General features: G+C 40.1%; 2 protein-coding genes and 1 long non-coding RNA gene across 10 annotated transcripts in view; 2 read left to right on the top strand and 1 right to left on the bottom strand.

Moving 5' to 3' along the window:
• The window catches only part of ITGA6 (integrin subunit alpha 6), a 52559-nt gene extending 49636 nt beyond the window's left edge, over positions 1-2923 (top strand). For 3 of the 4 annotated variants that reach the window (XM_074594122.1, XM_074594124.1, XM_074594123.1), the window contains one exon: positions 826-2914. In XM_074594122.1, coding sequence (XP_074450223.1) covers positions 826-984 — 159 coding nt within the window. In that variant the 3' untranslated portion in view covers positions 985-2914. Of the gene's footprint in view, positions 1-825 lie in introns of all 4 variants that reach the window. The other variant, XM_074594121.1, reaches the window with a different exon arrangement.
• LOC141746169 (uncharacterized) overlaps positions 1-9942 on the bottom strand; it is a 24375-nt gene extending 14433 nt beyond the window's left edge. For 3 of the 4 annotated variants that reach the window (XR_012588252.1, XR_012588251.1, XR_012588253.1), the window contains exons 1-4: positions 9810-9942; positions 3096-3306; positions 2096-2151; positions 761-877 (exon numbers count right to left, since the gene is read on the bottom strand). This is a non-coding gene — a long non-coding RNA (uncharacterized LOC141746169). The remainder of the gene's footprint in view (positions 1-760; positions 878-2095; positions 2152-3095; positions 3307-9809) is intronic. The other variant, XR_012588254.1, reaches the window with a different exon arrangement.
• PDK1 (pyruvate dehydrogenase kinase 1) lies at positions 9777-24913 on the top strand. 2 transcript variants are annotated; one of them, XM_074594125.1, is made up of 11 exons: positions 9777-10284; positions 13558-13699; positions 15180-15251; positions 15879-16063; positions 16360-16449; positions 16743-16820; positions 18790-18866; positions 19563-19661; positions 20635-20745; positions 21918-22031; positions 22156-24913. In XM_074594125.1, exons 1-11 carry the CDS (start codon positions 10152-10154, stop codon positions 22294-22296), a joined length of 1242 nt encoding a protein of 413 aa, XP_074450226.1. In that variant the 5' UTR covers positions 9777-10151; the 3' UTR covers positions 22297-24913. The 2 variants fall into 2 exon arrangements, with proteins under 2 accessions (XP_074450226.1, XP_074450227.1); XM_074594126.1 differs by having other exon boundaries at positions 10058-10284; positions 13605-13699.

The raw sequence follows: 24913 nt of genomic DNA, 5'->3' as shown, positions 1-24913 counted from the left end.
TCTCTTAGCCTTAATCTCGACATCAGTGACCCATAAGCTTGTAAAGTTGAGTGTTTACCAGTTATCATCTTTGTAACACTGTGGCCATAGCTCTATTTTGTTTTGAAAATTAATTTCAGTCCATTCCTCAATAGATAAAATTAGTTTTTTACAGTATCTTTGAATAATGAACCACAGGGCAAATAAATAAGCGGTACTGGATTTCATCTAGTTGTGTCATGGCACATTACAGAATTTTCAAGTTACATCCGTTTTTTATGCTAACTAAGCAAGACTCATGTTCGTGACTGTAGTTGAGATGGTGCTTTGAAAAACAAGGCCCTAGTGTAACTTTTCTTGAAGGCTCTGGAAATCTTTCTGTAGGTTTTTTAAAGGTAAATCATGTCACCATACAGGAAGATGCTGAAGTACATACCTATCTTGGATTGAGGAGAAACAAGCTTTCCTGAGCTGTATCTATTTCTTTGTGCAGCATTAAATTATCTCATTAAATGAATGAGCAGCTTTATAAAGAAGACTTACAAGACTTGCGAAACAAATTTAGAAAGTTAGTGGGTGGAATATTTTTAAGGTTTACTGGATTTTTTGAGGATTACTGGATTGTCAGACTATGCCATTTGTCTTCAGCTGCTGTTGGAGCAACTAACGTACACCAGTTGGCTCACATTTTTTACAGCTACATAAGCTACAATTTTGCTCTACGTATTTTTGTTTTCAATTTTCTTAGCTGTATGTTTGTGCAAAGGAAGAATTTACTTGCCTCTATAATTGTAGTACTTTGGCAGCAACTTACACCTAAACTGTTCTTTTTCTTCTCTGCCGCAGTGCGGGTTCTTCCAGCGTTCTAGGTACGAAGACAGTGTCCCCCGATACCATGCTGTAAGAATTCGAAAAGAAGAGCGACAGATCAAAGATGGGAAATGCAAAGACCTTGAGACAAAACAGTGGTTCACAAAATGGAATGAAAATGAAAGTTATTCTTAGGGAAAAATACTTTCCATCCACAAAGTTCAGATAGAGGGTAATGTTTTCATTAATGGAATACTGATGGAGTTAGACCTATGAACACTACGGACATTCACCATTTGATTGTAGATATTACTACTTATATTGAGGCTTTTGTTTGCACAGTTAAAATTGCTTCATCAACAGACTTTATTTGCATTATTTAATTTCCAGACTGCCTCTTTTCCCCTTCAAATCTAACTCACACTTTAGAAGATGCTGTATTGATCTGGGGTCTTTTCTGCAAAATATGCAAAACCACTACCACAGACCTTTTCCTGTGATCCTAACCTTCTTAGGTGTGCAAGGCATGCATGGTTAAGGTCAAGACAGGTTCTCCATCCTTCCCTCAATGCACAGTCCGTTATAAACACACAGTGGCCTTAACACGCTTTGTTTGAGTATAATCTGAAGACCTGCAAATCTACTTTAGTCATAAACTTTGCCTGCTGCAGTAGTTAGGGTTTAACAAAAAGCATCATCTTAAATTACATGTGCAATAGGTCATGTTGCTCCATTTTTTTTTTAAGATCAGATTGTGATTCTTGCTCAAAACAAATATACACAGGTTTTTTTTAAAAGAGGCTTGAATACTAGATGTACTTTTTGTATATATATATATTTCAGTCATTTTTGTATTTATTTTTGTTATAAATCATTGTCTTTGACTAACTGTTAGGCCAAAGACTTAACTGAACCTTCAAATCCACTGTGTTTTTGAACTTCAGATTACGAGACCTGAGGCTTTCACTGCATTTTAATACATCACTGGAGGTGCCTATGCTTTCTAAAAATGTAAATATTTATTCCAGTAATGTGTACAGGGCTTTTTTTCCTGATACTCGTAACTTGATGTAATAGGAATTATCGGGTCTTGTAACATGGTTTGTATATTACTTCAGACTATTTAACAATTTGGACACCAAGCAGAAGTAGGGGCTTTAGATACAGTTTTATACTTACTGCAAGAAAGTGAGAGGTTCTCTGGAAACAGCTTTCCAGCTTCGTAAGGACTTCCTGTTTGGCAAAAGGCATTGACTACTGCAACTGTTATACAGCACTTGAAGGAGGCTATAAATGCCTAACTTACCTTAACTACGGGGATCTGAGCTATCCACGTTGAGACTACTGAATCATCTTGAATACCTGAATGTTAATAAAAGTAGAACCACGAGTTGTGTTTATCAGTAATTTAGTTATTGTAACATAACTGATGAAACTATTTAAAGAGTTTACTTTTTTACCCATGTTCTAAAGTGTTGGTACTATTTAAGAATGAGTATTTAGTTCACAATTGTTTATTCCGTGTGAAACAAAATTCTGCTCAAAAAGTGTGCATGTTAATTGCTAGTAATTTGAACTATGCAAAAACCTCTTGGTACTTTTTCCCCTCATAGGGTAAAAACCTGCTAGGAGGGCAGTCGTCAAGTGTCTTATTTTTACTACTAACTTTGAATATACCTTCTTGGAAGGTGTGATCGCTTAAAAAGTTATCATTATAGGAAATGCATTCATTTAATAGACTCTTCTTCTTCCCACTAAATAATCTTATTATGTTGTGACCCTGATTTTATGAACACTTACACATGTATTTAGCTATTACACAGTTTTTGAGCTTTTAAAATTCTATCTATCTTATTTGCCAAAAGGCTCAGCAGTATCAGAAGCCAGGCTCATCAGAGGCTAAGAAGCTTGACCAGTAGCCTTGGATTTAGAAGCAGATTGTGCCCCTCGCCTAAGAACATGAATGTCTTAGCCATGTTAAACTGAAAGTTCTTGAAAAATAAGTCATGTCACTGGTATACTTTTATCTCAAACTTTTTAATACCAGCTAGCAGTGCTACATCATTCCATTATTAGAAATTACCTGTGGATATTTGTATAGAAGTGTGAAATAAATTTTTTTTTTTAAATTAAACATTGTTTTGGTAATAGTGGTTTCTTATCATAATTAACTGATGTAGCTATAGCTAAGTTCACTAGCAGAACAAGCTGAAAATTGCAAGCTTTTAACAAATTGTCTATTGCTGTAACTCTTCAGTGCCCTCCCCCACACAAAGGCAGCTGTGGGAGATAACACACAATCTCACCCTCGCAGGCTGTCTGGTGCTTGCCACAGTTTCCAGCATCAGTAAGAGTCGGGCATGGAGTCTGGCAGAGCAGGCTCTGGCAATGCAGCAAGTGTCAGCTCCTCTTGGGGCAGAGCCACCCTCTCCTTCCACACTTCACTTGTGCTGCCCAGCGGTACCTTCAATGCACCAGTCTTCCAAAAGCTCCCCTGCCAGACAGCTGTTTCTGTAACTGGGGGAGACAGATGCACACACCCAAAACTAGTCAAGGACTTCGCATACCTATCTGTATTTATCAGCAGAAGTTTGATATTGGCAGCCAATTGTATGATCACAGGGTACAGCTTCAGCTCCACAAAAAAACCCATAAAAGCCAAAAAGATGCAGGGAAAAACAAATCCACACACACAAAAAAAATCCTAGAGAAAACCTCTAGTTTATTTCCATTTTTAAGATGTTAATTCTCACAGAATTTTGATATTGGCAGCCAATTGTATGATCACAGGGTACAGCTTCAGCTCCACAAAAAAAAACCCATAAAAGCCAAAAAGATGCAGGGAAAAACAAATCCACGCACACAAAAAAATCCTAGAGAAAACCTCTAGTTTATTTCCATTTTTAAGATGTTAATTCTCACAGGATGCCTTTGCTGAAAGGAAAGGCCTTTTGATGTGACAAGGCCTGAAGATTAGGGTTAGGAGGACACCTGCTAGGCCAGTATTCATTGTTGCAGCCAAGAAACTTCTGGGACTAGAAGCAGAAGGTGCTGATAGATCTTTCAGAGCATGTCAAAGACGTGGACTCACTCTGCTTTTATGAAACAATTACTCTTATTTACAGAACTAAACCCACAAACATTTGTCCACAAGATGACGAAATATGGACTGGAAGAACAGCTGAGTAGCTGATCACAGGAAGTATAGTACAAATATATTAGGTTTTATATATGCTCATATATACCATACACATATAGTAATAGATACAGTAGTATATACTATATACACAGTAGTACAGTACCATACATAATAGTCTATGTGTATAGTACATATGTATATATATGCACATATATAAAACCTAGTGTACTATACTTGTGCTATATATATATATGTGTATTCTGGGTGTATACATATAATACACACATACACTATATAAGCCTAAGGTACATAAACTGAATGCTAGTAAACCGCAATACCATCACATATATTTAACTGTCACAGCACAGGAGACGTACCTTATGAGAGACGCTTTCAATACAAGGGACCATTGCAGCATAGTTTCAGTAATCACCTGTGCAGAGGCTATACGTGGAAGAAGAGATGGGACAGGGTGCTCAGACGCAAGTGTCAGGAACTGGCACATAAGGTGAAGGGAAGCTTTTGAAAGCGGCACGTAAACTCCACTCCCCATTCAGAGCACCCACATTACAATGCTAACCATCACTGCAGCAGCCTGTCTTAACTAAAATAAACAGACTACAGGGAACCAGAAAACTGCTTATGTACAAACAACTGAAATAACTTCTCCCAGCACAGAGTAGGTGAGAGTGTCAGCAGTTGGTTTGCAAAACCCAGGAGAACAAACTGTGATGAAGCAAACAGGCAACTGTTGCCAGCGCTCTGAGCCAGAAGCAGCACAGGGACATGCTTTGGCTGCCTTGCCAGATAACTCAAGAATGTGAGCAGCGTATTTCCCTACAGTGGCTGCGTAAGCGCTTCAGTTTTTAATCCCGGTCCTCGGGCATCTTGAAATGTCCATTTGTCGTCCCAGGCCCTGGATTCATAATTAATAATGTACAAATTTTGTAACCTCATAAGCATTGCAAGACTCCTAACCGTAAGCCTCATGAGACAAAGACAGCAACTCCTTACCCCGAGCGATTGCCACAGAAATCGGCCTTAACCCCCAGCCAGGGTGTGATACTGTCATTGTACAGGGGTACAGTTTGCGCAATCTGTAGTAATCTGCAGTTTGCGTTTTCCATACTTGAAGACAGATCCCTTTCCTGCTCCATTTGCTAGCTCTGCAAAATGGTTGTTTGCAAGCAGCACCTTTTCAGGGCTTACCCGTCTCAAAGATCCTAGAAGTCAGAAAACTGAGTTTTTAACAAGCAGAGGTGGCCTTGCTGCGGCTTGCCTACTGCGGAACAACATATACACCCCTCGCCATTAATATACAGTGCTAACTATTTATTTCCTCGTATCTCTCAATCTCAGTGTCTTTGGGAGACAGGGGAAGAAGAGACAGAAAAGTCAAAAACTTGCTAGGAGCATATGAACTAAGCAACTGCTAAATTGATTAAAAGAAATGCTGGCGGGGTATTGCTTGGTTTCTTGACACGGAGGGGACCAACAGTTAAGGTTCCAGAGCCGAGAACTGTACCATTGCCAGCTGGTTTACAAGGCAGCCTGTGATCGATTCCAGCTTTGACAATGGCCAATAGTTAAGCAGAATGATGGTGATACTTTGCTGTTCGCGTTCCCACAAAAAGTTAGCGCTCAACATCAGCAGCAATGTAGTATATTTTCCTATGGAAGAAAAAGCCATCCATGATAAACCATGAACTTTATCCAACTGCCTTCTGCTCTTGAGTCACAAAGTTGTACGTGGCAAAAATTCACACACTCCAAAGTTTAATTATATACTGGATTAAAAATAAACGAGACCATCTGTATGCTCTTCTTGAATCTACCATTTGATAACATACAGAAGCCATGCCATATTTCTGACCAACTTTGTTGCCATTTTTATATCTTTTTATTTCTACTCCTGCAAAAAAAGAAGAGACCAAAGCCACATCAAACCAATGTAACCCTAAGAATTTTCTAACAGAGCTGTGCCGGTTTTGGCTGGGATAGCGTTCATTTTGTTTACAGTAGCTAGTATGAGGCTATGTTTTGGATTTGTGCTGAAAACGGCGTCAATAATGCAGAGATGTTTTCGCTATTGCTCAGCAGGGCTTACACAGAGTCAAGGCCTTTTCTGCTCCTCACACCACCCCACCAGCGACTGGGCTGGGGGTGCGCAAGAAGCTGGGAGGGGACACAGCCGGGACAGCTGACTCCACCTGACCAAAGGGATATTCCATGCCATATGATGTCACACTCAGCATATAAAGCTGGGGAAGAAGAAGGAAAGGGGGAACGTCTGGAGTGATGGTGTTTGTCTTCCCAAGTAACCATTACGCGTAATGGAGCCCTGCTCTCCTGTAGGTGGCTGAACACCTGCCTGCCCATGGGACGTGGTGAATGAATTCCTTGCTTTGCTTTGCTTGCGTGCACAGCTTTTGCTTTACTTATTAAACCATCTTTATCTCAACCAAAGAGTTGTCCCACTTTTACCATTCTGATTCTGTCCCTCATCCCGCTGGGGGGTGTGTGTGTGTGACCGAGCGGCTGCGTGGTTGCCGGCTGGGGTTAAACCATGACAATAGCAAAAGCAGCTGAACTTACTGACAAAAACCTAAGAACGATGACAAGCCTTTGTGCAGAGGAAGTACACAAGCTGAAAAGTGACATGGATAGAGGGACCAGATGACTGTGCAGGCATTACAGCAAAGCATATAAACCACTGAAAGAAAAGAGATATTCTATGGATATCTGTACCTGGCAACTTAAGTTTTTTTTCTTAATCTATAACGCCCCTATTTTGGAAGAAAGGGAAGAAAAAAAAGCACCAGTACATGCAGCAACCAAGAACGGCAAGTTCCAGTAAGGGGTTATTTATAGTATCACCTTAACAAACCAAGACGTCCTTCTATGGAACACCCTGCAAGAATGCTATGCTTCCAATTATCTTATTAAACCTTAAACTGAAAAAAAAAAAATAATGAAATTGCTTCGGTTAAAACTAATTGGTATGTTTTCAATTATCCCGAAGTCTGATTTGTTCTATCCCATTTAAATTATGGATCCAGATGTATTATAATTTCAGGAACACCAATAAGCAGGAATATGAGTAGAAAAATGCCAACTGACAAAAATAATACATTTCTGCTTTTTGGCGTTCATAAGGATTCACAGAAATTGGCACATCAGAACCGCAGCTAGTGTCACACTGGATCAGATCAGAGTAAGCCCCCAGAAGATCGTCAGTGAGAGAAACAGGTTTTAATAAGGAATGGGGGGGAAGCGGGGAGGGAGAAGAGAGAAAGAGAATTCAAAATATTCTCCAATATTTTACTGACCCATGTAAACATGTTCCGTTATCTGATCAGTAGTATAAACAAGACCAAGAAAACACCTTTAGGTAAACAGAGAGGGTTTGTTCTGCCCTGAACACAGCATTTAAGGAATTCTTTATCCACACTTACTTCTGTGACTGCTCATCCTGCATGATTCTCCCTGAGAAAAACGCTCACTGTTTACATTACTGAGAATGGGCTCTAGCTTACAAATTGCAATGATTTACTTAGCCTCTGACAGCCTTTGCCACATTTGCTGTCTGTGGACTGCTGTCCAAAGATAACTTTAGGCACTAGGCCAGGTTTTACGGCATGCTTGTAAGTTCATCAGGCATCATGACAGTCACATACAGGCATAAAAGATGAAGCCAATCCAGAGCCATCATAAGAAATGGCAACAACTTAATAAATACCCAATTTACTGCTTGTAAGCACTGCTTTAAAGTAGTACCGACTCACAACTGAGAGGCCATTATAAATTGGTTTTAAGCACGCCAATTCATAAGTGGGACTCCCAAAGTATTACAAAATTGAGTAGCATGAGCTACTATTTGGTGCTTCTCGGGGAGAGGCCTACAAGTAGTGAGAAAGCAAAAACTGCCAGCAACCTGTATTTGTAGAAGAACTGCAAAGACAGACAAGCCGTTAGTTTGCCTCATTAGCCACCACTCCCTGGCCAGAACACAAAAAGCCATTCGTTTTTTGGCACAAGATGGAGGTACAAACCAGATGAAGCAGTCTAATCCTGAACTACCACTTTGGTTTTATGTATTATTGGTGCTGTTACTGCTCAGAAAATTGCCTCTGGAGGCAGACTGAATCAACGTTTTCTGTATTTCAATGCAACATCAAAAAAAAAAAGCCCTTAATTCATTATGGTATCTTCATCTCTCTAATAGGAGGCTCCATGCAATCCAACAAAGCATTGAATGGATTAATGTGATAGAAATAACAAAATGGTTTCTGCTCTAGCAGACGCCATTGGATCTCCATCCCTGCCATCAGGTCATGGACAAGTCACAGGCACAAGGCATGTTTAAAGGAAATCAAGCAATATTCAAGAGTTGATTTCATAAGATAAATGCATCAGGCAAATATAAATATCCACGACAAAAGAAGCAAATGATACAGGGCCAGATCCACTATTGCACTGTATTGTATACAATCTTGAATTACAGGATTCAACATCTACACTGCAGTAAATTTATCAGAAAAGCTTATAATCACTCTTAACTGCATTTTTTGTTAATGTTCCGGATACTTCTACCTGAGTAGGACAAGAAACTATTAAATACTACTGTTTGGTACTTCACGTGTTGCATTAGCATTCTAACAGCCAGTAAAGTGATTTAGTGTGACATACGGTCCAAGTACTTTTTAAACCAATAAAGACATGTATTGTGTTCATTGCTGACCGATTGCGAGTATATCTGTAAAGACAGAAGCCCTACTTTTTCCTCTCCTTTTTCCTGAGCGCTGAAACAAACTATCCCTGCCTTCAGTTTTTCTCCTTTGCACACCGTGACACAGGGCAGGGCACGAAGAGCTGGTAGAGGCCGTAGTGCCCCTTTCCAGATCATCACACAGCTGAGGAGAGACAAGGTGCACTAGTACGAAGGCCCACAGCTGTTAAATCACAGTTTAAGCCCCCCAGGTGAGGCTCTGCCCACACACCAGCCAGCAGCTGTGCTAATAAAGCCAGTGCTTCTGTAGGTTTCTGCTACCTCCCGTTTTAGCCCCACAGCCAAGCAGCCAAGTCCCCACTGCCATCATGGAATGGTTTAGGTTGGAAGGGACCTTAAAGATCATCTAGTTCCACCCTCCCCTGCCCTGGGCAGGGACACCTCCAGGGATGGGGCAGCCACAACCTCCCCAGGCAACCTGTTCCAGTGTCTCACCACCCTCACAGTAAAGAATTTCTTTCTAATATCCAATCTAAACCTCCCCTCTTTCAGTTTGAAGCCATTACCCCTCGTCCTATCACTACATGCCCTTGTAAAAAGTCCCTCTTCAGCTTTCCTGCAGGCCCCCTGCAGGTACTGGTAGGCCACAATAAGGTCTCCCCGGAGCCTTCTCTTCTCCAGGCTGAACAACCCCAACTCTCTCAGCCTGTCCTCGCAGGAGAGGTGCTCCAGCCCTCTGAGCATCTTTGTGCCCCTCCTCTGGACCCGCTCCACCAGGCCCATGTCCTTCTGCTGTTGGGGACCCCAGAGCCGGACGCAGTACTCCGGGGGGGGTCTCACCGGAGGGGGCCCCCGCTCCTTACAGGCCTCCGCCCGCCTGGCCCGGACCCAGACGGGGACCGCGGCGAGGGCAAGCGCGCTGTTCACCGAGCGGGCCGACCCCAGGCCGCCCTTCCCCGCCGCAGTGCCAACACCGATGCGGGGGCACCTTTCGGCCTCGCTGCCGGAGCACACACGCCGCCCGCGGCAGGGCCCCTGCCGTCCCAGCCACCGCCGCCCGCCCCCTCACACCCACCGCTGCCCCCGCTCCCCTCACGGCTTCCCGCCCCGCGGGCTAGCGAACACCACCCCCCGTAAGCGACACCACCGTACCTGTCCGAGGCTGGGCTCCTCCGGGAAGCGAGCGGGCACCCGTGGCATAGTGGCAGCGGAGGGGCCGCCTCAGGGGCTCCGACCCCGCCGGCGGGGGCCGGGCTGCTCCGGGCACCCCCCGCCCCTCTCCTTCGGAGCCGCCCTCTCCTCCGCCCCGTCGCCGCTGCGTGGGGCTGGGACGGGAGGAGACACCCACCCCTTCGGGCACCTCCTCCCGGCCGCGCGGCGAAGGAGGCCGCGGCCTGGGCAGGGGCCGGGGGAGCTGGCGTGGCGGGAAATGGCGGCCGGACCGGGCCGGGCTGAGGCGAGCTGAGGAGCGGGGGGACGACGAGGGCCGCGGCCATGAGGCTGCTGCGCGCCCTGCTGCGCGGCGCATCCGCGGGCAGCGCCTCCCCAGTCAGCATCCCGCAGCAGGTGGACTTCTACTCCCGCTTCTCCCCTTCGCCGCTCTCCATGAAGCAGTTCCTGGACTTCGGTGAGTCCCTGCCGCCCCCGCCGCCCTGCCCGCAGGCGCTTGTGAGGAGCGGGGCGGCTCCGGCGCGGCCATGAGCTTTTCTCCCCCCCTTCCCCGTGTTAGCGCTGCCGCGCTCCCCCGCTGTTGCTTACCACTTCTTAACGCAGTCCCTTTCGGCAGAAAAACGCTCTGCTTCCTTCCGGGAGAAGGGCAGCCCGATCGGCTCCTTCCCCGGAGACGGGAACTGTGGCAAGGTTGAAATTCAGCCGAAAAAAACTCCCCGTGTGTTTGGCATCACAGAAGTAGTTTGTTTTGTTCTGCAAAGCCTGCGGTGTCGGGGGAGGGCGGGGACGGTTCTGACAACCGGTGCTGTTGTCGGAAAGGTGCGAGCTGTCAATCCTCTTGCAAGCTGGCAGCACGCAGCCTGCTGAGGCATAGCCGACGGGAGAAACGCTTAACCTCAGCCGGCCCCGAGGAGCTGAAACGGCCATCGCTCCCCCTCAGCCCCATGTCTGTGCCCTGCAAAAACACCTTACCCGAATGTCGTTGCTTTAGAAGATGTGCGAGAGGAGGAGCAGGACGCAAACACCAAGAGCCATGCCGGAGGACTGGGAATCTAGCCTTCAAAATGAGTAAATCGGTAACAGGATACTCCCTCGGTCCTGTGCTCCGCACCAAAGCCACTGGCAGGGCGGCCGGGTTTGGCTGACTGCTTGGAAACAAAAGGGATCGCAGGAATTGTTCTGTTCGGCTTCAAAGCAAAGACTACACAGAGGAGGGTCTTGTAAATCACACCGAGAAACCCTTTCAAAGCCTGGGGATGGAGCATAATACATTCTGTTTCTCTACCCAAGTCACTCTCATGTGCATAAATGTTTACATAAATGTTGTATATAAGCATTTAACTAGTTAATAGTGGTATTGCTTTTTACGTTTTTGTAAGTAAAACGCAACTGAGAACTGACCCCAGACTTCGTATAAGGAGGAAGAGTTCCAAAGAAAAGTTTTTCTTAACCATCCACTGTCACTTCCTCCATCTACTCAATGTTTCATACATTTCAATAAAATGTATCCAGTTATTTAAAACCCCAGGTTTGTACAGGAACCCCACCATATGTTCTGTTGCTACCATGCTTTTATGCAAAGAATCTTGCAATTCAGAGTTTGTTTTGACCTGCACTATTTTGCCACTAAAATACCAACAAACTAATGTTTACCTTAATATCAGTGTTTGTTTTCGAGGCACAGTATTTCCTCACCAAAAGTTAGGCTACTTTTTTGCTGTTAGTACCTGAACATAAGGTAAGGTAATATTGAAAAATTTCTTTTTCCCCCTCTCTTTTGCTTAAGGTTTTAATAACTGATAGTAAAAACTAATAATAAAGGCAAAAAGAGTAGAGTGCAACACTGAGACAGTATTTGTCCGTAAGACATTCTGTAGCTATTATAATACGATAGTGTTTTCAGTGGGGGTTTTTTTGTCTCCTTTCTCTAGAGTGAGAGCAGCCAAAGAGGAAATCATAAAATCTAGTAATACTAACTTTAAAAAAAAAAAGTCTGCTTCTAGTTCCTTCAGGTTTTCATCTAGCAAATGAAATATTCCGTAAGCAAATATAGGTCTGGATCATACACATCAGTCATATCTTGGGTTATAAGCGCATAGTATTTTATGTAGGAGTTTTATCCATCCTTTGCCTAGATCAACCATAGCTGCACAGGGAAACAAAGTCATTTGCCCATTCACTGAAGTCTTGCTTACCCTAATTTGACCCAGGCTTGGTCAAATACGGAGGCCTCCAGATAAAAAATTAATTGGTGGAATGTCATTTGCTGAGTATATGAGGCATTTGAAGATTATCTTTACATTCTAATACCTTCAGTCTGACTTGTTTATGGAATTTTACCTGAGAAAAGGGAAAGGCCAGTAACAGTCATGCCTGAAACACAATCTCACTAGGGAGAAGAATGAAAGGTTTCTGGGCAGAGGTATGTAGACAATGCACAATACTGGTAAGTGTCACTGGGGAGGAATTCCTTGTAAGCTGTTCATTTTTTTATTAAGTTAACTGGCATTCTCTTATCAGTGTAATTTATGACTTACCAGAGTCTGGATACATTAAACTAAACTACTCCATTTCGATTTGGTGAAGACTTTTCATGTTTAAGACACTTCTAGCGTCCTCTTTTTCCACGTCCCTTCCTTTAATCTTCTTCCCAAACTCCCCCTTGCCAAATGGAAGGAGTGAACTGAGCAGAAACACCAGAGTTAATTTTTAGGAGTTAGCTGTTGTGAAACACCAAGCCTGAGGTATGTACTCACTGGAGCAGATGAACAGGTTAGGAAGTTCAGATGCTGTTCACATGACACTCTTGAAGTCTAGAAAGAAGTCTGGCCGAGGATAAAGTACATCATTTCTTAGCCTCTTCCCTACTGCCCACCCTCCTTTCTCACCTGGTAAAAAGAGCATTGTGGGAATAAATTTAGGTCTTGATATTAATAACCACATTTAATTGCCACCCACACAGATGACACCTGTCCTTATAAAAGGACACGCCAGTTATCAACAAGTGCAGTAATTTAACTTCTAGCTTTTAAAAATGTAAAAATTTTAAAAAGTAAATGTATGGGAGAACTACTACCGTAATGACTAAGCACAGCAGCTGTCCTACTTTCATTTCTCTCTCAGTATTCATGTGAGTTCATTCATCTGTCTTCTGTTCCTCTGAGACAGTGAATTTAAACTACAACAGATCTAGCTGAAAATGAGATAAATATTACAGAATTTACTTTCTGAAAGTGTTCCAATATGAGTTATGGTAATTCAGTAAGATCAGTGATCAAGCAGGCCGTATGGGACCATGATACTTTCTCAGGCATCCTTCCTATAGGTTCTTGTGCTGGTTTCATTTGCCTCTCGGACATGCTCGGAATGACATACTGTTTGATCAGTGCAAGTTACAGTTGATGTTTGCTGCAAATAAAGTGAACAATTTGCATGGATAGAAGCAATATTTAAAGTTGAATGCTATGTGTTTGCAACTATTGCACTAGTTACTCTTTATGTATTGAAGATTCTTGTTACTGCAACAGGGATGGTAGGTTTCAATATGAGTTTACATTTTGAAATATAAATGGGCCTCTGCCATGAAAGAAACATTGGCTTACCAGACTTGCCAAGTCAACTTTAAAGCAAAACCACAGACCTCTTATGCAAGAAAGTAAGAGTATGTGTAGTTCTGTACCATAAGTACTGACTTTATTCTGATGTTGTCATATATTTATTTTGGTCTTAGGATCTGAAAATGCTTGTGAAAAGACTTCATTTATGTTTCTGCGACAGGAGTTGCCTGTGAGATTGGCAAACATAATGAAGGAAATAAGCCTGCTTCCAGACAACCTCCTAAGAACACCTTCAGTTCAGCTGGTGCAGAGCTGGTAAGAACAGCGTCATTTCGTACCTTTAAGGGTGACCTTCTGCATGTACACAAGTTGGAGGAACTCATTCTTTTCTATAGAAAGAACATTTCATGTGCTTGTTGCATGAACATCACTTATTTAGACTAAATACCCCAATGTGACATAAATCAGAAACTAACCTTACAGACTTGGAAAAAACCTCTAGGCGCAATTAGAGAACTCACAAGGGAATTAAAAATGATTAAATATTGCAAATAGTCACGTATGAGAATTCAGTAAAACCAAAAATACACCAGAACAATGGTTGACAGGAGGCTTAGCTAAAATGAAGAAGTTAGTTGAAGAAACCAACAGAAGCAGGCAAATGCACAAAATGCTTGCAAAATATAGTAGAAACCATTTAAAAGACAGGTTATTGCAGACTGAGAGTAAAGGTGTAGAAAATATGAAGAAAGAGCAATAGGAAGCTCCCAAAGCCAAAATACGTAAAATAACAGAAAGAACATGAGGCTAATAAAATAAAAAAGACATCCTTTGAAAAGTTAAATTTGCTTTCAAGTAAGGAACTTACACATAAGCATAAACTTTGTATGGTGAAAGCAAAACAGAGAGATTGCTTGGCAACTGCTAAAGGCACGTGGCTATCTGGAAAGGCTTTTAAAGAGAACGGAGAATCTGCCAGTGAGTAAGTGGGATTGATTAGATGACTGAATATAAAAAGAGCTATCAATCAAGATGAAGGCTCTTAATGAAACAGGAATGCTTAAATTCTCATGATACTAAATGACATTGATCAAATGGGAAATTAATTCCACTTGGCCAAATGCAAAGTAGAGCACAGAGAGGAACCTCCTCTCCCTGTATCCTTGCGTGCTTACAATGGAAAAAGAAATTTTGATGCTACTGGGGATATTTTTCTGAATATGTCATTTGATGGGCAAGAAGGCAAATAGTGTTAGGAACTAAGTAACAAATGGGGAGGAATATAATTGTACCACTGTGTTAGCCCGTTATTCCTCTGAATTGCGTGCACTTTCAGTTGCTCCATCCTGAACAGAAAAGACCAAGAGGGATAATCAGAGGGTTGGAACAATTTCTACGTGAGGAGAAACCAAATAGAATTCTTCAGCTTGGAAAATACACATCTAAGGAAAGAGATGGCAGAAATACTTAAATCGTGAACAAGCTGGGAAGATTTTCTAATAACAGGAACTCACTGGGGCTGCAAATAAGTGATCACCTACTGGGTTTAAAACACAAGGAAGATCTTTTATGCATTCTAATTAAATTGGGGAATTCATTGCTCTGGAGATTTTGGAATGAAACATTATGAATAGATTCAAAAGGATCTAACAAAATTCACAGGGGTTATGACAGTGGGATATATCAAATACAATGATTTGGAAACAACCAACCTTGGAAGACCATAAATTGCTAACCAAAGGTATCTGGGGAGGCACATTAGAATTGGTCTTTTTCATGTTTCTTTCGTTTAAAGGTATGTCCAAAGCCTTCAGGAGATCCTTGACTTTAAGGACAAAAGCTCAGAAGATTCAGGGGCTGTTCATAGGTAAGGATTTGCTGTCACATCTGTTGATATTCTGTTAATATTACGTAGAAGGACTAGCAAGAGAACAATAGCTTAAGAAAAATTTCATCTATCTGTAATCTTTAAGAATCGCAGTAACGCAACCCCATGTCCCTAAAAGGAGGGTACATTAAAACATGAAACAAAGCACTTTTATGCTGTAGCATCCTGGTCAAGGCTTTTTTTGTTACACTGAAGAAGCTATGAATATGTTAAAACTTGATGAAATGTTTACCAGTTCCTTATTTGTAATGTTGGAACAGATGTATGGAACTTTTCACCTGTAGAGTAGGTTTGGCTGAGCATAACTGCCTTTTGACAGGCATGGGATGATCTGTATGAAAGTGGTTGGCACAGTTTTCTCTTTTTCTTGGCAGTAATAAAGATAATTAATAATAATTTTATAAATAATCAATAGTGGTTGATTACCGATTGTTTCAATGCTAGTCGCTTGAAATATGCTGTAAAGACTGACCTATCTTCTTATTGCTGTAGGCAGACCTGTGATATTTCTGTACATAACTGTCTTCACGTTTGTAGGCAGATACTCTGTTTGCCATAGTATTAAATTCACTTGAAAGTGAAATACTAAAAATGTGTTAATTTTAGTTTTACAGATACTGTGATAAAAATCCGGAATCGACACAATGATGTAATTCCTACGATGGCTCAAGGAGTAATAGAGTACAAGGAAAGCTTTGGCATTGATCCAGTGACCTCACAGAATGTGCAGTATTTTTTAGACCGTTTCTACATGAGTCGCATTTCAATTAGAATGCTCCTTAATCAACACTGTAAGTGCTATTGTTGAAAGGAGGGGAAATGACACCTGTATTATGTCGGTATATTTTCCTTTATTTTCAAGTGCTTAATATGTACTTAAGTCCTTCTTAGGAGTACGCCATTTGCCTTGCTATTTATAAACTCATTCTTGATACAATTCTTAAAATATTTATTAGTAGTAGGTTTTCAAGTATGGTGAAGATTGGAATTATATATTGCCTATAAATTTCTGTTTAGCAAAACTGAAGACACCATCTAAAAATGTAAAATTATATTGGGTATTAAATAGAATTTTCTTTTTTGGCAGCGTTACTGTTTGGTGGGAAAATTAATCCAGCTCATCCAAAACATATTGGAAGCATTGATCCTACCTGCAATGTTGTTGAAGTTATTAAAGGTAAATTCATCAGATAAGAACAAGAATCCTGAAAACTTACAGGAATGTCTATACCGAGAGCCAATACACGTATTGATATTCATGTTTTGTTCTTCCCTACCTGGAGCCAAAGTTTCATTTAAAGTGTAATACAGTTTTGTCACTTTTCCCTATAAACCCAGTTTTTATGAGAAAATACAAAATCTCCCTGACAGTGCACAGTGTTTTCAATTTTTGTTTTTCTTTTTGGCGAACTGAAAAGGGGAAAAAAAAAAGTGGAGGAGGAAATCTAACTTTCTGTGTTTTTATTATAGATGGCTATGAAAGTGCCAAGAGTCTTTGTGATTTATATTACATGAGCTCTCCCGAACTCATCCTTGAAGAGCTGAATGGTAAGCGAATATGGGATGAGGCACTCTTGAATTTAGTGATGACTCCTTCTAAAGTAGCTGGTGGTGAAATGTTCTCCTGCTTTTCATATAGTTAACGTGTTCTCTCTATCTACTGTGATAAATAATTATTTGGGGTGGTTTTTTTTGGTTTTAAATTTGGCAGAAGGCTTTCTCTATTCCCCCCTTTAATTAGAAAACTGAAACCAGTAGAAAAGTTTTTGGCAGTATTGATATAACAGATTCTAGCAGCCTCCTTCCCTCCCTAAGGTTTCTTGTATGTCTTTACCCTACACTGTCTATTGCATCTCACCCTCTCTGCACTTCTTGTGGCACTTCTAAGATTCATATTAAACATTCAGTTCTTATTTCTCTTGCTTATTCAGCTATTATGCTCTTGTAGTTGTAGATCAATATAGTACACTCAAGTTGTGGTAAAAGTTATTTGAACCCCTTGGTTGTGACTTGAAAAAACAGTTTACAGCTGTGTTGCTATGAATGGAGAGGTCAGCTGTTGTCCTCATAGTCCTGCTGAATGCTAAAGAGCCTTTCGGACACAACTCACTGGCATACTTTTAAAGACACCAAATGCCAAGTTCAGACAGACCTACAAAAACAAGCAATCAGAATTGCTTCTACAAGTAATTGTGAAAGCCAAAGTGCAGCCACAGTAACTTGGCCTATGAAGCTAAAGGCAAAGAAAGTGTGGCCTTGACTACACATTCCGTATCTTTCCTTCCTGCTGTACAAAACCTGGCATTCTGTATCTAGGTTAAAAGGTTTACCTCTCTCCATCTTTGGAGAAACTAAAATAGTTCAGTTTTTATAAAGTTTTTATAAAGGAGTGACCTTTGCTCAATGGATTGTGAAGGTGAGTTAAACCTGATCCAGGCCAAAAGCACATTCCTTGCCCACGGCTGAGAGTGGAGACCATTAATTAAACCATAGATATGGGATCTGGGCGTGGAGGCATGGAGGGAAGTGGTTACCCTGAGGAGGAGAACCCGACATATTTCAGAGTGTGATTTTTATTTTTTCCTCCTGCCCCTCTTTTATTTTTACTGGGTGGGTAATTTGTTCTAGATATTTTGACATCACTAATCTTCAACATTGGTGTTCATAAAGCACTGCACTGGTCACTAACACAGTCTGGTGCGAAATTATTAATTTGTTGAACTCAAAGAACCTTAAGAACAACCTTTCCTTAATTTTTGATATAATGAACACGTTCCCATGATATATTTTCTATAATTTATTCTTTAAAAAAAGTTTGAAAACTATACCAGTTTTATAGACAGAATTGCCTATATAATTTTTGTTAAGGTTTCTTGTTAGAAATCAGCTCATTTCTAAATAAATCCAAGAATAAGCTGTGCTGTAGTTACTATTTGGTGCATTGCAGGACTGTAAGATAATTCAGGTTGGGAGGGACCTCAGGAGGTTTGTAGCCTGACGTCATGCTTCAAGCAGGGACAGCCATGAGGTCAGACCAGGTTGCTCGGGATTTTATCCAGTTTGGTCTTACAAATCCTCCAAGGATGACAACTACGTAGCATCTCTGGGCAGGCTGTTTCAATGTTTAATTGTCATGGTGAAAATGTTTTTGTCTCTATCCAGTCTGGACCTCTCTTACTTCATCTTTAACTCACTGTTTCTTGTTCTCCCACCACCTGAAGATCCTAATCCTATCTTCATGATAAACTCCTCATAGATATTAGACAGCAATTACTATGTGCCCTAACCAGTGATGCCACAGTGGGTTTTAAGATTAATTTCTAAAGCAGCAAGCACCTTTGAAAAACTTGAGTATGACTTACACATTAACATACAACTTCTCAGAGGAGATTTCTGTTCAAACTTTCCTTCTCTTGTAAATTCTCTCAACAACACGAAAGTACATTTTGAATTACTGCAGGAATGAATAAAAGATACTGAGTTTGCTATTTAATCATTTACACTCTCTCTTCTCCAGCTAAATCAACAGGACAGCCCATGCAAGTGGTGTATGTGCCATCACATCTCTATCACATGGTTTTCGAGCTTTTCAAGGTCTGTGCACTTACCATTACACAATTCTTTTATACACCTTTGTTTAGTGAGATTGTATTTGTTTGCCTTTTGAACCAATTCTAGGTAGCAGCATGTTTTTGCAAGTGCAAACCTGTCGCTATTTGACTGCAGGAAGATACCTAAATTGTACTCTTTAGACAAACAGTAACTGCATGGAAAACCAACAGCTTTGGAAGATGTATCTCCTTTGCCTAGCCACTGAATACGTCTGACATCTTCGGAGTAGACAGCTTTGTAAAAATATCTTAAAATGTATAAAGACATTACTTAATAAAAGCGAGTGAGAATAAGATGATACACAATTTTGGGGACATCTTCAAACCTGGTATAATGTGTAACGGGTCTTATAGAGCTTTCCTCAAGTTCTAGTCCTAGACTTTTTCTTGATCCTTGTGTCATATTGCATGTACTATGCATTATAAATAAACTATGAACAAATAAAACTGCACATTAAAATACTGTTTGTTCTCAAAAAATAAATATTTGAAGTCTGCGTAGTCTAATATAAATACTGATACTGAATATACTGGAAATACTAAAAATCCCTATTCTAAACCCATATACATTTATCCTGATTTTGAAATATGTGATAAAAATAACTTTCCTAAATTGATGTTTTAAGATAATATACCGAAGTGGTAAGAACGGGATTTAAGTTGTACTTGAAAATTGCAGAATGCAATGAGAGCCACCATGGAACATAACGCTGATCGATGCATTTATCCGCCAATTCATGTACACGTCACGTTGGGAAATGAGGATTTAACTGTGAAGGTACCCACTTTTTCCATTCTTTTGAAAGTTATTTTGATTGTTGTTTTTTTTTCCTTGTCATAGGGAGCATATTAGTAACTTTAGCTGGTGATCAGGTTCCAACAATAGATTGTATTTGATGATGTAGTATATAAGGAACAAGACCATTATGGAATTTCACATACTGCCTCAGTAGGAAATGCATAGAGTTTGCACAGTCACACTGAAGGCTCTGCAATAGAATTCTCTGCTATTGTCACACTCCTGATTTGCCCAGCTTATAAGCAACCATGACTAAAAATGAAGTAGCATCTTTATACGATTGTAATATCAGCATTTTCTGTGTGACAATGACAGAGCTGTACAGTTGTGAAACAACTGATTAAAGCGAAATAAGCATTGTATTTTATTTATTCCATGCAAATCGAACCTCCCTGAAGTACAGTTTGCAGAGTAATTTCTTCTTTTTCTGTACAACAACCATGTTGTATGTCAGAAACCAACTACAAGCACTGGCTTTTTCATAGGTCTAACTAAACCATAGTAAAAAAACTTTTCTGACTTACTCCTTCCGTAATAGTTTTAACAGATTGCATTTAACTGGCAGTATTCCTAAGGAATAAAGAAAAAAATACACAGATCCTGGCATTTGCTAAAAGGTATAGATGCTGCCTTTGGACAAAATTAAGTTATGAGCAAGATAAAAGCAATGCACAATTTAAGTAGAACTTTCTCGCTTCCAAGAAATTATGAATACTTCTTATGGTAGTATTTTATTTAAACGGTTTGGATAAGGGATGAAAGGAAATGATTCCTCTCTCTCTGATCATCGCTGTAGCTGAGGGATGAGAATTTAAGAAAATTCGTTAATTTAATAGGGACAACTTACATAGTGTGCTTTACCTGAACTTTCTCTGGATCATTGTTTGAGAGAAGCTGTCTTTTATAAAAATGTATTCAGGGACATAATGCTACGTGTTCCTTCTTGTTCCAGATGAGTGATCGTGGTGGAGGTGTTCCTATGAGGAAAATCGACAGACTGTTTAACTACATGTATTCAACAGCACCACGTCCACGTGTTGAGACGTCACGAGCTACACCTTTGGTATGCAAATCTTTTATACCTTCTCATCTTGGATATGTTTAATTGTCACGAAAGAAACCACTCAGCCAAAGCTATGAAGTACTGATTTTATAGATACAAAGAGTATCACCATTTCTATCTTATAACTTAACTCACATATTTTTCTGGAAATAACTGGAAAATTGCATAAAATTCTGAAATACTAAAAATTATTTAAACTTGTTCAAGATTCTGTTTTTGTCTACCAAATAAAAAGATCAGCTACATCAAGCAGAACACTTAGCTATGCTGCGTGCACTGCAGTAAGGACAGGACTCTGAATTCTTGTTGTGGCCACGCCACTGAATGAAAGGAAAAATAATTACAGCCATGATTTCGGACCAAGTTCATGGTTTCATTTGTACTGTTTAGTGAGTTGTACCATCCCCCAGCAAGGATGAAGGTATGCAGATGTGACAGGGCATATAAAAAATCTACTTTGGTCTTTTAAGAACTTAATATATGCACAAGAAATAAAGCCTTAAGTCTCAGTAAGAAGCTGTGAACAGCTTTCCTGTATTCATTCTCTCACATTGCATCATTCAGTATGGTTTTTTTAAATGTATATAGTGTTCTCCATCTAGATGACTGCAACTCATTAAACACTAGATCTTTACAAGAAAAGTGCTGTGTATGTTCACTGAGAGATAAGCTCTAAAATGTCATAGATTAAAAAAAATATATACTTAACACTTCAGGGCTATGTCCTGCTACTGCAGACAGGGCCTGACAGAATTTTAGCGTAAGCTACGAATTCATAGATGCTGCTTCTTGGATCTTTTTTATATATATACTGATGATGAAACGTATCTGACTTAAGTACTCAGTGTTCTTAAGATTAGCAGCTCCATGAGGCATAAGACAGACTCAGTACGGTTTTCTCTAATGGTGTTATCATTTCTTGAAAAAGCTCCCATAATACAAGAATTGTTACCTAGCAGCCCTGTCTGACAAAGGAATAAAACTGTTTTCTCACAATCATCCATGCATTCTTCAGTTTCTGGGGTGTATATTAGTTCTGCGGGGCATAATAGTTTAACATTTCAACTCCTTCCCTTACTGTCAAACATGATGCTTACTTACCTATTAAGTTAAAACAGAAAACACCAGTGATTGCTGCAATTAATGAAAATGCACTTTTTCTCCTGGATCAGGCTGGATTTGGTTATGGCTTACCTATTTCACGCCTGTATGCACAGTACTTCCAAGGAGACCTGAAACTGTATTCCTTAGAAGGCTATGGTACAGATGCAGTTATTTACATAAAGGTAGGATTTAACACTTTACCATTTTAAATTTACGCACAACTCTACCTGCTAATGGAACTCCTTGTTCTGTTACTGTTAACTTTGATTAAAAAGAATAGTCAGCTACGGTCTTCTCCACTTACAGGCCTTATCAACAGAATCAATTGAAAGACTTCCTGTATATAACAAAGCAGCCTGGAAACATTATAAAGCAAACCACGAAGCAGATGATTGGTGCGTGCCAAGCAGTGAGCCAAAGGACATGACCACTTTCCGCAGTATATAGCGTTTTCCTCAACAGTTCATAAGAAGTAGGTATGACGGTAAAGGGAATTTAAAAGACCTGGCTTACACCAAGATGCTGAGCCACATTTGATATGTGAAAATAAGTGGAGTAACAGTGGTGTAACTCTTTTTTGGAATAAAAAAACCCCACAAACAAAACCCAGGAAAATCCCCAAACTGTACACACTTTTAAATTCTAAGCGAGAAGGTCACACTTAATTTGTTCCACTTTCTATTTATGACTCCTTTCAGTAGCTAAATCAACGGAGCAGTTAATTTCAGGTTTTATAGGGACCAATATAATCTCTTTCGTATCTGGTGAGAAATGTATTAATTCATGTAACTACAAAATTGTTTTAATAGAAGAACTATTGAAAGAGCTCACCAGAGCATTTTTTCATTATAGAATATTAATAAAAAACTCATGCAAGAAATACTGAGGAGTTCAGTGCTGTACCTTTGCACCTGTATGGCACTTTCTCTTCTTTTATCTTAAGCATGCTGAAGCCTAATTTTGCAAAGTTAGATATGTTGCCTACACACCTTGCCTACATCAAGGTTTTCTGCAGCTGTAGAAATCACACTTAGGTCTGTAGGGATAAAAAAAAAAAAAAAGGCAAAAAAACCCAATTAAAACAAAATTCTAGCTGCTACCACTGGTATAATGTATCTCAGGTATGTGGTATCAGTCATATTTCTTTGGTTGTAATGTGAATATTTAATACATGTGAAAAACATACCTTGCCACGATCATTGTGAATTAGCAAATAATGTTGGCTTGTGTACAGTAAAGATACGCTATCTTGCATTTGCTTTTCTTTCTGTAGGTAATACCAAAACGCAGTATCACTGTTCTAGCCCTAGTTAAGATCTCAGACTCTGGGGTACGTCAGGTTACAGCTGTAAATGGAAACTATTTTAATAAACAGATTTTTTAAAAGTTTGCTCTCAGTAGGGCACCTCTATTACTTTGACAACAGAAACTGCCTTCTCAGGAGTATTTACGAAAAAGTGGAATTAACAGTTTTTGAAAATACCTTTATATTTGTGGTGTGCTTCTGGCCTCGTTTATGTAATAACTGGAAGTCACACTGTAGCGTAAATAAGGTAAGCAGATGCTGTTTATCAGTCAAAGGCAAACTGTCAAACCATTCTGGGGAAGACAGAGAGGGGAATGAATATTACATTTCAGGTACAAAATCCTTCTTTTATTAAAGGATTCAATTTCTTTTAGCGCCTATTGTGCCAGCTTTGTTCAAATCGTATACACCTATGTTGTACCTCGATCCCTGTCATTCCTGAACATTTTAGGAATGATGCACTTAAAGACGCTAAAAGCTAATCCTTTTCTCAGTTAATTCAGTGCATGTAATTCTGTGATTTTTGCTGTGCAGCAGACATGCATAATCCCTCTCAGAAAGAATAAGCCCGAATTTCGCTAGTTTATTAGCTCTGCACAGAGCAGAAGGTGACACCACAAGTGAAGGTAAGAGCTGGTATGTTAGAAATTGAAGTCATGCTCTTCTAGTTGTAGCTGAGCCAGATGAAAGGTTATTAATTACCTGCTACCTCCCCCCAGCCTACTTACGCCAAACACTAAAATGGTTTTATACCCTGGTCAAGCTAATGTAGGTCACTTTAATGGGAGTGATTTACAGAATGGGCTACATACACAGACTGACACTGAGGGAGGATTAGTCTAGTTTAATTGCCGCCAGAACAGTACAGGTACCTGCTCCACCCAAGCCTGTGGGCACTTTGAGAGGTCCCTGTTTTTCTTTATGAGGATGTGAGGTGGTGACTGGCAACTTTTCAATCTGCCTGGCTACAAGCGAGGAGAAGCTGTAACTGTTCTCTTCCTTCGACCCTGGAAAGAGGATGTATGTGAGAAATTCCACACATTGCCAAACAGGGCCTGTGCAGAAGTTAGAGGGGACGCCTGCAGCTATTGCTTTTGCTAAGCTAAAGCTGAAAGTTACAGCAAGGGATTTTAAAAACCTCAACTCTCAACTGTTCATTCTAGCTTTTATGCTAAGTTTTAAATATTTAACAAGCTTAGTTGAACTGATTTTCGTAATATCTGAGAACTACAAGAGATGTTTCTGATGAAAAGCTAGCACAGCTTGTTTTTTAGAAAGTCTATTGAAGTATTTTGCGTGGTATTATTGAAATAAAATCTCTTTCATGCTCTCAGCTAGCTACTGATTGAATTCCAATTATTAGAACAACTTCCTGTGTACTTATATTTGTATCTCCTCACCTGCCACCCCAAATGATTGTGGTGAAAACAGAATTGTTGGGTTTTTTTACTTTTTTTTTTTTACTTTATGATGTTTAACCCTACATAGATTACTTCTGATTTAAATAGAAGTTCAGAAGCTAATTTTTATGTTTAATATTTTCATTACTGTAGGGAAATCACTGCTAGCACACTGGTTAAGTTGAAGTGAATCACTGTAGAAAATCAGTATAACAGCTCAGCTATCAAAATGCTGAGATTAATAGTTTTGTATGCAAATGAGCTCAGTCTTGCACTGTAAAATTAATCTTGGTTTGTGTTAATTTAATTTTTTGAAGAATCACTACATTTATTCATTAAAGCTATTTTAAAAAATTAA

Source organism: Larus michahellis, chromosome 7 (genome assembly GCF_964199755.1).
Source record: "Larus michahellis chromosome 7, bLarMic1.1, whole genome shotgun sequence".
In the NCBI taxonomy this organism is placed as follows: domain Eukaryota; kingdom Metazoa; phylum Chordata; class Aves; order Charadriiformes; family Laridae; genus Larus; species Larus michahellis.
The sequence above is the reverse complement of the archived record's forward strand: the minus strand, read 5'-3'. Positions and strand labels throughout refer to the sequence as shown.